Genomic DNA, 13,146 nt, shown 5'->3' on the forward strand with positions numbered 1-13,146 from the left:
AGCCAACAAATATCTCACTCTATAGTAGAATCAAAGCAAGAAGCTGTAAGTACAACTGCTGGCAATTATTTTGACTGTTTTTTAGAATTTTAAGCAGAGATTTTTGCTGTATTGATTGAGGTAACTTATTTCCATCTCTCAAAGAACTTCTTATGCTTTGCTGAGGTCCAGTCAGTGCCTTTCAGAACACGTTGTTGCTTCTAATGAACCTCATAGAACACTACGCACGACAGAACAAGATATTAACTTTGTGAGAGCCAGGAGGGTACAGGTTTAATTCCTCTTGAATCAGCAGAACACCACTAATCCTGGATAATAATGTGCCACAGTCTCAACGAAGAGAAAATTCAGCTCTGATGTTCAGCCTGCCCCAGCTCACTTGGCTATCCCACACTGACTATCCAACATCCCTGAGTTCCTCAGGGAAAAACAAACCAGAATGAAGTGGTTTTCCTTCTGGGAGTTCTACTCCCTTCTGCTGGGGACAGGAAATGATTTCAGCAGTGTTTCGTTGGTGCTACACAAGTGATGTGCAGCAGGTGCACTGAACGTGGCTCCTCTTCCCTCAGGTCCTGTGGGTCCATCCTGGCCAGGGCTCCAGCAGGAACAGATTTCATTTCAGCCAGATCCACTTGTCCCCAACATCAGCGTTGTAGCCTGGCTTGTACTTGTGCCCAGGGAGCTAAAGAAAGCAGAAAGCTCAGTCAGAACTCTGGTCACTCCCCTCAAAGTTCTGAAGTGCCTCGTGAGATCTACAGAACATGAAATACTGTTTCTACATTGTAATGATAAAACTTACAGAAAAACCAGTCTCTCAGAAAAGACTGAGCTGTGCAGCTGAAGGAGGGACTGCAAAAGCCAAAATATAAATACGAAAATGAGGCCAGTGATCTCAGCACCACATTCCACCTGGATTCATCCAGCTCCTCCCAGCCTGAGATGGCTCCCCTAACTGTATCATGGAGAAGAGGAACTGAATTTCATTCCAAAATAGGCACACACATTATTAAATATATGAAATACTTCATGCATGAGATACTGAGTTAAATACCACGTTAAATTAAACTGTTCAAATGAAATTGCAGATTTAGCCTTCAAGAGCTGAACTTTTCTTCATTAAAGCAAAAACATTATCTGCCTGCCTTCATCAGCAAAGTCAGGAACCACTTTTTGATGGAAAAACCCAAAGATTTTTGAAGCCTTTACCCGAATTTCAAGGACCCTGGGACCTAAGCAGCAGCCTGTGAGTCTCAGTGCTGAAGTAGCGCCCTTTGGAAGGTACTGACCACGACCTGGAATGCCAGAGATGGTGAGATCCTGGTTCTAAAAGCAGAACCCATCTCCAGAACATCTATTCCTACCTCCAGGTACAAAAAAGAAAGAACAGAACACCTCTGAGCTCAAATACTGGAAAAAAGCCCATGAGTTTGGTGAGAAAGGCTGAAGCCAGCAAAGATGCTGTAATAAAACTCTTCCTTTAAAAATAAGCTATCTGCTGGCAGCCTCTCCAAATAATTAAGCACAGATCATCTGCTCTGTCTCCAAACAAACACTGGTTTCACACAAGACCCCAGATTTGTCCTGAGGATTTTCCCTTTCCAAAAAAACATGTAGGAGGATCCAGTTGGGGAGAGCTGCCCCTGCAGAGAGAAGCAAGATGCAGTCTTGATAAAGTCTGTAGTCAGGCCACAAAAATGAACTATTTATTAAAAGAAGAAGCCTGTTGTTTTGAGGAAGGGGACTTGTGTTTCTATTCACTTGAATGTTAAAAAACAAGACACTTCTTTCCCTAAAAATCAAGCTGACAGAAGACCTGACCTCCTCCACGAGACAATTCCCACCCTGCCTTGTCACAAACCAGTTGTGATCAGTTTTTCTGAGGTTTTTCAATTAATGTCTTGTCTAAACATCAGCAGAAACCACACAGTCCTGTTGAGAGGTTCCCCCCCACTGAGCAAAGAGGAGATGGGAGATGAACAGAAATGATTACTATCTCTGCCCCACGGATTTCCAGCAGTGAGCCAGGGAGGACATGAGACCTCCTGTGACCAGCCTGTGACACAAAAACAGCCCTCCCTGGTCCTCTCCAGGCAGCACATAATTGGCCCTTTGATACTTGAAGAGATTCCCTGAGAAGTAGATTATTAAAGCAATAGGAGATCTCTGGGAAAATACAGCAGTTTACAGTTTTGTTTCTGGGTACATCTGCCCTCTTTAAAAAACTACAATATCAACCCCGACAGAATTCAAGTTCATTGTCCAAAACAAATTCCCTGTGTGCCTTTGGTTAAAGACGTGCAAGACATCAAAGCAAGTGTTATAAGTATTCATCCATAACTCCATCATTCACAGTGGGCCTTGGCAAAGGCAGGAGAGTTTGGGGATTTGTTACAGCTAAACTTTCAAAATAATCAAAAAGAAAAAAAAAAAAAAGGGAAAAAAGGGAAGAGGGAAGCAGAGTAAACAATTCCCATATTACCTAGGAAGCAGGACGATGGGAATTTATGCTCTGTGCACAAGATGCAAAAGTGACACTGGCCACTTTGCCAAACTTTGCTCTTCAAATCCCACATTTTCTGGCTGTGACTGCAGTAAAGGAGCTGCATGGCTGGAACAGGGTAGGATTCTGCAGAGAGGTGTGGTAGGAGCACCAGGGAAGATGTGGGGATGCAGGGCAAGGGGTAAGATGGGCTGGTTCTGGTTAGGCTGGTGCTCCAAAGTGCACCCAGCTGAAATTCCCAGGCTGCTCTTGGCCAGCACAAGGGCAAGGATGGAAATCAGGGACCAGCCCTGAGGCTGCTGGGTTTGTCTAGGCTGGGCAGCCCAGCTGCAAGAGATGATGAAAAGGAGACAGGAGAAAGCTCTATGGGACTTGCCAGCAGCTGAGACAACAGAGAGGGACTGAATATTCACCTTCTTTTGCAGTACAAGTTCCCTGGAAGTGTCCCAGGCCAGGCTGGAGCACCACGGGGTGGTGATGGAAGGTGTCCCTGCCCATGGCAGCGGGGCTGAGATGAGATTTAAAGTCCCTTCCAACCCAACCCATTCCACAATTTTATGATCACAGAGATTCCACCAGGCAGCCCCAAGAACTCCCCCACATTCCTGCAACTCCTGCCAGGTCACCAAGGAACAAATTTTTCCACTCCATGGAAACTGAGTGAGAATGAAGCTTGCCCTGCTGCATTACACTCCACAGAGCCCAAAAGTTGGCAGTGAGGATTATTTCCAGAAGGATGGGATAAAATCCACCACACATAGCACAAAACTCCTGAAATGAGCTGAACCCAAAGGCAGAGCCAGCTCAAAGGCATCAAACTGCTTAACTTTAAAAGAGCATTAGGAAAAGAGATGAAAACAAGACTGTCTCATCAGTTAAATTAAGAACCTGCCACAGAAGTGCCTGTCAAAACTATAAACATGATGAAAAGCCCTATAAAGTAGCAGAGGCTGTGGAAGAGCAACAAGCAGCTCCAGCCAGCTGCTTGCTCCAGATCATTCCACACCAGGCACGTGCAGCTAGAGCTCTGGAGAGCTCCAACCACCTGGAAAGGTTGTTGAGGAGGAGCCTGCCTTGTTTTCCAGCCTTTGGGGAACAAACAGAATTGCCATTACTGCCTTCTATTCCTGCTCTGCTCTGAGCTGATGGCTGGGCTCCACAGCTCCAAGAGCTCTATAAACAGCCTGCTCAGAGCAGCACTGATCAAAGAGCACTTAAAAGCAGAGTCATTGCTCTGGGAGCTCAGGCTCATTCATCAATACCCCGAGGCTGTTTAGAACAGCCCAATAATAGCCCCTTCCATCACTGCTGGGAGCAGATGACTACTTCCTACAGGAGAAATCCTTGCTTCCAAAGGGTTGACAGTGTTGTAGGCACACAGCTAAAAGCTGAGAGAATCTAGGAATATGGAGCTGCAGATATTGGCTGGATTCTGGGAGGGCTTGGTTCCTGATCGCTCCATATGATTCCTCCTCTGGTTCCTCTCTACAGCTACACAGCCATGGCAGCCCACGGCTTGGACAGGAGCACTCTTCGCTGGGTTAGGAACTGGCTGGATGGCCAGGCCCAGAGAGTGATGGTGAATGGTGTTGCATCCAGCTGGTGGCCAGTCACCAGTGGTGTCCCTCAGGGGTCTGTACTGGGACCAGTTCTATTTAATATTTTTATAGATGACATGGATGAGGGCATCGAGTCCTTCATTAGTAAATTTGCAGATGACACTAAGCTGGGAGCTTGTGTTGATCTATTGGAAGGAAGGAGGGCTCTGCAGAGAGACTTAGATCGGTTGGATGGATGGGCAGAGTCCAACAGCACGAAGTTTAATAAGTCTAAGTGCCGAGTTCTACATTTTGGCCACAAAAATCCCCTACAGCGTTACAGGCTGGGGACAGCGTGGCTGGACAGTGTTCAGGGACCTGGGGGTGCTGGTCGAGAGCCGATTGGATATGAGCCAGCAGTGTGCCTTAGTGGCCAAGAAGGCCAATGGCATCCTGGCCTGCATTAGGAATTGTGTGACCAACAGGAGTAGCGAGGTCATTCTTCCCCTGTACTCGGCGCTGGTAAGACCACATCTCGAGTACTGTGTCCAGTTCTGGGCCCCTCAGTTTAGGAAGGACACTGAGATGCTTGAGCGCGTCCAGAGGAGGGCAACGAGGCTGGTGAGGGGCTTGGAACACAAACCCTATGAGGAACGTTTGAAGGAACTGGGGTTGTTTAGCCTGGAGAAGAGGAGGCTTAGAGGTGACCTTATTGCTCTCTACAACTTCTTGAAGGGAGGCTGTGGACAGGTGGGGGTCGGTCTCTTCCACCAGGCAGCAACTGACAGAACAAGAGAACACAGTCTCCAGCTATGTCAGGGAAGGTATAGGTTAGATATTAGGAAAAAAAATTTCACTGAAAGAATAATAAAGTACTGGAATTGTCTTCCCAGGGAGGTGGTAGAATCATCATCTCTGGATGTGTTTAAAAAAAGACTGGACATGGCACTTGGTGCTATAGTCTAGTTGAGGTGTTAAGGCATAGGTTGGACTTGATGATCTTAGAGGTCTCTTCCAACCTCATTATTCTGTGATTCTGTGAAAAGGAGGATGTAGCCAGGTGGGGTCAAGTCTCTCCTCCCAAGCGACAAGAGGAAACAGCCTCAAAACGCATCAGGGGTTGTTGAAATCGGGTATTAGGGAAAAAATTCTTCATGGAAAGGGCTGTCACCCTTGGCAAAGGCTGCCCAGGAGTCCCCATCCCTAGAGGGATTTAAAAGCCACGTGGATGTGACATCTAGGGACATGGGCTGGTGGTGGCCTTGGCACTGCTGGGTTTAAGTTGGACTCAATAATCTTCTCCAGCACCACCGATCCTGTGCTCCAGAGCAGTTAAAGCAAGGAAGGGGAACAATTTGCCCTCCACACGCACATCTGAGGTGCGCGTGGCTTGGTTCCCAAAGGCCTGGCACAGACAGATGTTTGTTACAGCCTTACTCCTGCCATCCCTTACTCAAATAAAACCCTCAATGCTGTTAACATCCATCGCAGCCCAAAAAACAAGAGCACCCAGAGGTTTTGCTGAATTGAGGCTAAAATAATTCCAGTTTGCTGGAACTGTTCAATGACTGCTGTCCTGCCCTTCATTCATTCACTAAAAAAACAGACAAAAATCCTTTGGAAAGAGAAGTGCCCGTAAGAGGATCAGTTATCCACTAGAGAGTGCAGGGAAAAGCCAAGGAACTAATCCAAGCCACACAGCACAGTTAAACACCTCAAACTGACTCTACTTCACAGTGTAAGATCCATGGAGATGCTACCCCTCTATTAAATTCGATTCCAATTAATTTTAATTTAACAGAGATCTACCCTGGGGATCACATCCCTCCACAGGTACGGGATTAAGAGGGGTTTGGGAAAGGGGGATGTGCTCCCACACAAAAAAGCGTTTCCTTTCACAGGGACAGACTATCAAGATGAAAATGGATTACTTTAATGCCAGTGAGATTTGACTGTCTTTTTGATTCACAGAGGCACCCAGTGCCTGGGACAGCAGCGTACATCACCTAAAATAAAACACACAACCACCAAACCCAAGATCTGAGACAGTTACAAGGTCTGTCAGGCTCCTTCCCTACTGTTTCTGGGATAGATATCCCTGCCAACTGTCCATGATACTTTTCAGGGTGAGCAGGGTGGAAAAGCTGCCTGTTCCTAAAGAGGGGATGCTCTCACACTCTCCCCATATGGACAGGACTAGTGAGAGCTGAGGAGAAGTGGGAAGGTGGGAAGAGGAGCAAGTCCAGGTATCCTTGAGCAACAGCTCTGTCATTCCCAGGTTTTTGTTATTCCTCAGGTCTTACTGATACCCAGCTAGGCAACATCTTGTTACTTTAGAAAGGGCTAAAAATATTTTTGCAGAGATAAAACAGAAAAAAACAAACAAACAAACAAAACCCTTAAATGAAGCCTCTTCTAATTTATTGTGTGTCTGTTTTCATTCCTTCCTGGATTCAAGAGCAGATAGGGCTGGGCATTACAGCTGTCAAACACCTCCTTTAAAACAGAGTTAGGAAAGGAGATCTTGATCCTAAAAAGAATGAAAGCTTCATCTAGCCAAGAAAAAAATGGCAGGAGAGAGAAAACAGAAGGTTCTGTCAAAGGCAGCAGCTATGGCAACAATCGCAAACATGGAGAAGGAAAGACATCCTAAGCTCCTTGCTCTTGCAAAGGCAAGAGTTGATCCTGTTGTTGATCCAGACTCTGGCTTTCTGAAAGCTCAAGTATTCCTTTTGTAGCTCTTTCAGGAGATTTTTATGTGAAGGGGTCCCTGCACTCTCAGCAGAGCTAAGGGCCCTGCTAACCTTCTGCTTGCCAGCAGCCACCTTCAGCCCCACAGCTGCCAAAGAGGGGCCAGAGCAGCTCTTGGGCCCCTCAGACCTGCAGAGCCTTCCCTTAACACCCTCTCTTTGGAGCTGGCTATGATTTCCCATTGCAAACACAAGCTCTTCCAGCACTCTCAGTGTTGGGTGGTGGGACAGAGCTGACCCATGCTGCAGGCTCACCTTCCACCACTCAAAGCTACTGTCCTGCAACCACCTCCAACCTGGAGGCATGGCAGACATTGGAGGATTTTCCCTCCTAAGGCTGCATCCTTATGGAAAAGAGTGATGAAAAGCCTGGGAAAAGAGTGTGGGATTCCCCACCCTCCATCCTCTTCCCTCTTCTCTGCTTGCTGCTAGCCAGGACTGCAGGGCCCTGCCAGCCACACATTCCCAAGCCCTGGGGCAGGAGGGAGGAGGATGAGGAGCAGGGCACAAAGATGAAGTTAGGCAGGGCAGCCGAGCTGTGCAGCTGCTGTGGAGGAGCTGAATTGCACCTCACAGCAGTAGCCAGGACTTTGATCTGCTCGAGCTTTCCTTGCTTCATGCTCAGCATCCCTATATTCCAAAAGCAGTCTTCCACCAAGGAAAACAGGGAGGGAAATAAAAATGAGAGCCTTGTCTCACCTTTCCATGGCACAGAACAAGGAGGAAACACCTCACACTGCCAGAGGGCAGGGTTAGATGGGATACTGGGAAGAACTCCTCCTCTATGAGGGTGCTGAGGCCCTGGCACAGGGTGCCCAGAGCAGCTGTGGCTGCCCTGGATCCCTGGAAGTGTCCAAGGCCAGGTTGGACAGGGCTTGGAGCAACCTGGGACAGTTGCTGCCCATGGCAGGGGGTTGGGAATGAGATGAGTTTTAAGGTCCCTTTCAACACAAAGCATTCTGTGATTCTTTGCTTCTCCAAATTCCAGCAAACAGCTGCACTTTTATGTACACAGAAAAGCACACGCACGTCAAAGACGCCGTTTTTCCCCACTCCAGGAGATGCAGCAGGTGCATGAAGTACATCAGCACAGTATTTAAGTACACTGATTCCATTAAACAGAGCCATTTGTTTTCATCTTCACTGCAAACACATCTGCCTAAGTGCTCCAGCTCTCCAGCTTCACAGGGTGCACATGGAGTTTGGAGCATTATCCCTGGGGATTGTGTGCACTTGGAAGAAAGGCAGAGAGACACAGCAGTTGTTAAGGGAAAAAAAAGGGTAGTTAAGCCTTTACTAGTCTGACAGTTCCTAAAATAATGTTGCTTCCATGAAGAATGAACGTGCTTATCTCTGATCTACAGAACCTGACTGAAAGGTTGCTTTTCCCTTGCCAGAAGAGCATCCTTAGAAGTTCCTGAATGCCTGAGCAGAACTGCTGGACCCTGCCAGAGGACTTCATGGTATAAGAAGGCTGCAGAAAGCCACCTTCTCACACATGACAAGACCCCTTACATAATTTAGAGGATATACATTAAAAAAAAAGTGAGTTTCGAGTATTCAGCACTGTATGTGGCCATCTCATTATTTCGTGGAAAAGCAAACATACTAAAATCTTGAACTCTGAAGAGCGTTCCTTCCTCCTCCTTCTTGGTTGCTTCTAATGAATATTTTGAACAAAACCCAGCTTCTACCTGCAATTTGTAACTCCCTGAAAACCACCACTATTAGGCAGCATGAATTGTGTGCATGGAGCTCTGAAAAGCACAGCAGTTTGCTGCCTATTGGAGAGCTCAAGGATTTATGAGTAGTTACAGAGGGAAAAAAATCCCCTATGCAAATCATTGTATTTATGTGGTAAACATTACACCAACTTTAAAAGCACACATTTCCCACAAGGCAAAGTTAAACTTCTGTAATTATCTCATAATTAAGCCTTTACTTACAAGTCAGCCTAAACTTTTACTTACAAGTGAACCTAAACCCTTTATCTTCAAATGCCAAAGTGGCAGCACAGCTGTGACCATCCCTGCACAGCCACAGGCAAGGCAGGGGCTGTGATTCCCTCTTTACAGACCCAACCACCTCCCAGCCCAAACCTGGGTGTCTGGAAGCTCATCTGCTCTCTGTGCCTGTGCTGGCTGGCTTCTTGCTGGATCACCTCTGCACAGGAGCCTTGCCTGAGAAAAAAATTCAGCCCTTCATTTGCTAAACAAAGTTGTAAGGTAAAAAAAAAACCCAGATCTTCAAAGTTTCAGCACAAAGAATGCAATTCTCAGAACATAAAACAGCAGGTGGGGCTGGCTTTGTGCTTCCCCTTCCAGTAGCTGATGGAAAACAGGAAAACTCAGCATCTTTTGCATTGCACACCATCCCTGTACAGCCCCCACACTACTGAAGGATTACAAGTATGCAAGCATTTAGAAGAGAGAAAATTATTATTAATGTAGCCTAATTTTAACAGAATACTTCCTGAAACAAGCAACTCCTCCTGATCCCAAAGGACATTATCACTTTCCACAGCACTTTCCTGAATCAGAGCCTACAAACAAGGCTGCAGAAGGGAGATTATATTTTGGCAATGTGTCGGAACCCAAGGTGTCCCTCAGACACTCTTGGATGTTCCGGGTCCAGGGCAGAAGCCTCTGAGACCCTGGCAGGCAGCCAGAAACCCCTGTGGTCTTGAGTTTGACCCATGGAACAATTTACCAACTTTGCAGGAAGAACAAGAAATCACAAAAGTTTAGATATTATAATAGAAGTAATCACAAAGTAAAAGGTAGGATTTTTGAGTGCTGTACAGGGGGGTTTTAGGCCTTGTACAGAGGGGTCTGAGTTTTGTACATGGGGGTCAGAAGTTCTAAGATGGAGGGATTTGGGCGTGCCCTGTCCTCCTTCTTTCTTCTTCCTATTCCCCATGTTCTTGGTGGTGTTGGCACTCACAGATTGGTTTAGAGTAAAAAGCCACTGTTTAACATAGGTAATAGGCATTGGGGAAAAACTATAAACATTTAATACGTAATGTGTGATATAAAAGATGGCACCAGCCCCTCGGGCGAGGGGACAGAGACAGAGACGGAGACAGAGAAGAAGACGAAGAGAAGACGAAGGGAGACGAAGACGGGGGGAAACGGAGAAAGACGCAGAGGGAGAAGGAGTCAGGGACAATGTCAGGGAGTCTGTGTGCCTTGAGATAACATGCAATAAACTGCCTTGAGACCAGACGACTGAAGACTACTGAGTCTTTCTTTGAAGGCACGGGTTGGAGGAGAGACTTTACCACCACCCGGAGTCACCCCAATCTGGGGGAAGGCTCCAGCAGCAATGGTTTTTTTTTGTTCAGCTTCAGCTGTCAACTAACTGGCATGGAGCAGAGCAATCCAAGAGCACAGCTTTCCTTCCCAGGTAACCATATTCCCTCTCCTAAGCATCCCTTTGCTACATCTGCAAGGCAAGTCACAAATTTCTCCTGGCAGCCAGTCACTGGATGAGCCAGGGCATCCTCCGTTTCCTGCCAGCACGAAGAGGCATGTGCTGCTGTACAGTCAGAGGAAAAAAGGCTTTCAGAAGTCTCACCCCAGGCTCTCAGCACACAGCACTGAGGTCACATCTAGCTGTGTGTCAGGCAGCCCCAGTAATTCCCAGCTCTACTGCAAAGGGACATCTCAGCCCCAAAAAAGCCCTCTCACCTTGGGGAAGAAAGGCACAGGCAGTGCAGATGGATGCTGTGTGCTAGAGACGAGTCATGCAGCAGATCCTGCTCAAGTCTGTGCTGCACAACACAGGCAGCTCTTGGAGGGAAGGGCTCCAAAAATCCTGAGCCCAAGCTTGAAGTTTTGTATTTAAGAATGTGACAGCAAGAAGGAGGAAATTCTGAGAGCAATTTCTCAGCTGGACCAGGGAGTTTTCAAATCCATTAGACAACCTCAGATGCTTTCAGCTACTTTAACCTTTAGCCCCTTTTACAAGCTGGAAAGGTCACATCTCAAATGAGGCAGAACAGTGTGAATCCAGGAGCCTCTCCACTACACAGCCGGTCGAGGAGGAACAAATTATTGGAATATTTTGTCTATTCCAGAAGAAAACACTGGTAGATCAGTTTCCAAACAAGTCCATAAATCTGTAGCTTACATTTTAATCTCAGTAAAAGACTCTCTATACTACCAGGAAAAGAAAAATGATAGGCTTTGGATTATGCAAATCGTGGCTTCTAACAATTTATATTGTATATTCCTCCCTTTTTCTTCAGGATTGCCTGGAAAATCATAAGATGCAGTGGCAGAGAAGATTTCAGCCCAACTGGAAAACAGAGGCTCACCTGTAACTTTGGCCACTCACTATTAATTATCAGCTCCACAACTTCTCCAAGCAGCTTTTCCAATACCTGGGCCTTAGGCAAGCCCCGTGTGGGGTGAGGACACCATGCCAGGGAACCACTGAGCAGCACAAGGGCAGAGCTCCAGGGGGATCGGAAGCTGCTGTCTCCAGAAGCAGCAAGGCAGGAGCTAATTAAAACCCTGTGTGGGAGCCTGCATGAGGTATATGAGAGCACTGGGCACAACAGGCTTTGGATGTGTGCCCACGTGCAGAAACACTCTATTTAAAGCAGCAGCACTTTGGGGAAGCGAGGCAGCATTCAATTCCTCCTCTAAAAAAACCCTCCCTCCCTCAGCATTCGATAAGGAGTGGCCATGGGTTTTCAATGTTCTTGTCTGACTTAAGGGACTCTTAGATTTCAGAGGTCACAGACCCATCAGGGCACAAGAAACAGAAACAAATAAAAACCATTTATCCTTTAGTCCACATCTAAAGATAAAAATAAAATAAAAAAAAATTAGATTATGAAAAAAAACATTTGCTTCCTTATTCCTCTTGGGGGGAAGCTAGACTTCAAAAGAGGTGGGGATTCGGGCAGAATGCACAAGTTCCCAGTAGCAATGGGCAAGGTGTCCCCAGCAGTGAGGAGCCTCCAGCCATGTCCCCATGCCATGTCCCCAGCAGTGAGGAGCCCCCTGGCCATGTCCCCTGGCTGTGTCCCCAGCAGTAAGGAGCCCCCTAGCCATGTCCCCAGTGGCGAGGGGCTCCCTGGCCGTGTCCCCATACCATGTCCCCAGCAGTGAGGAGCCCCCTGGCCGTGTCCCCTGGTCATGTCTCCAGCAGTGAGGAGCCCTCTGGCCGTGTCCCCTGGTCATGTCTCCAGCAGTGAGGAGCCCCCTGGCCATGTCCCCTGGCCGTGTCCCCAGCAGCACTCACCTCCTGGTACTCATAATAGATCTTGTCGTACTCAAAGCCGCCAACGGTGATCTCGGGGACGAAGCGCGGGATGGACACGGAATCCAGCACTCCAGCCTTGTCCTGCACGCTGAAGGGAAAAGGAGCACTCAGTTCACACCCTGCCCCAGCAACAGCCAAGTATGGTACCCAGAGAAGCTATGGCTGCCCCATCACTGGAAATATTCTGAGCCAAGCTAGATGGAGCTGGGATGGAGCAACCTGATCCAGTGGAAGGTGTCCCTGCCCATGGCAGGGGGTGAACTGCCAGGGCTTTAAGGACCCTGCCAACCCAAACCATTCTAGGACTCATTATCATCATTCTATGATTAAAGAGCTACTTTTCTGTTAAATAAAGCTTCCAAAGATTTGAGCTATTTTCCAAACACTTATCCTTCTCTTTACAAATCTATGATGTATTGCCCCTCATCCTTGCCTCCACTTTGTTCCTGCTCCAATTTTCTGCTTCTCCATTTCCCCTCCCAGGTTCATCCTCCTTGGAGATGCTCCATCATTCCTGGGACCCTTCTCCATGAATCCCCTCTGGCTTTTTTGCTTTCTATAAAAGCAGGGTAAAAAACAGTGGTTTTACTGAATGCCACACACTACCTTGCTAAATTCCCATCCTAAATGGACCAGTACTGAGACAGTGAGAGGGTCTGGAAGCAGGCAGTACCTCCAGCACCCTGCCTTGGAATACCTGGAGGAAGCTGCAGCAGCTCCGGTGATGGATCTCAGTATCCACCACTCTGCACAGCACCAGCACTTCAGATATCCCAAATTTAAAATGCCTGAGAAACTGCTAAAAAGCCTCCTGCTGCCTGTGGTTATCCACAGGCTGACAGTGCCACCTGCACGTGGCTGGCAAAAACACATCCCTTTCCAGACAGCACTGACCAAACCCTAAATCCAGCACCAGAAACTCTGCAAATTGGGTTGTTTTCAGTGAATTGCATTTCTCAGCAAATACTGATGTGCACATCAAGCACATGCCCTGAGCAAAGCAAAGTTCATCATCTTCAAGCAATTACTTTTACCCCCAAATCATAAATTTTGGGACCTTTCCTCCCAGCAGTGAAGAGCTCCA

At 47.3% G+C, this 13,146-nt stretch overlaps 1 protein-coding gene across 4 annotated transcripts in view; it reads right to left on the reverse strand.

Moving 5' to 3' along the window:
• Nucleotides 1-242: 242 nt before the first annotated feature.
• Nucleotides 243-13,146, reverse strand: part of LOC128809834 (NADH dehydrogenase [ubiquinone] 1 alpha subcomplex subunit 10, mitochondrial-like) — a 36,197-nt gene continuing 23,293 nt past the window's right edge. For all 4 annotated transcript variants that reach the window (XM_053982198.1, XM_053982194.1, XM_053982197.1 and 1 more), the window contains 2 exons: nucleotides 12,042-12,150; nucleotides 243-682 (listed from right to left, as the gene is read on the reverse strand). In XM_053982198.1, coding sequence (XP_053838173.1) covers nucleotides 614-682; nucleotides 12,042-12,150 — 178 coding nt within the window. In that variant the 3' untranslated portion in view covers nucleotides 243-613. The remainder of the gene's footprint in view (nucleotides 683-12,041; nucleotides 12,151-13,146) is intronic.

Source organism: Vidua macroura, chromosome 7, assembly GCF_024509145.1.
Source record: "Vidua macroura isolate BioBank_ID:100142 chromosome 7, ASM2450914v1, whole genome shotgun sequence".
Lineage (NCBI taxonomy): Eukaryota > Metazoa > Chordata > Aves > Passeriformes > Viduidae > Vidua > Vidua macroura.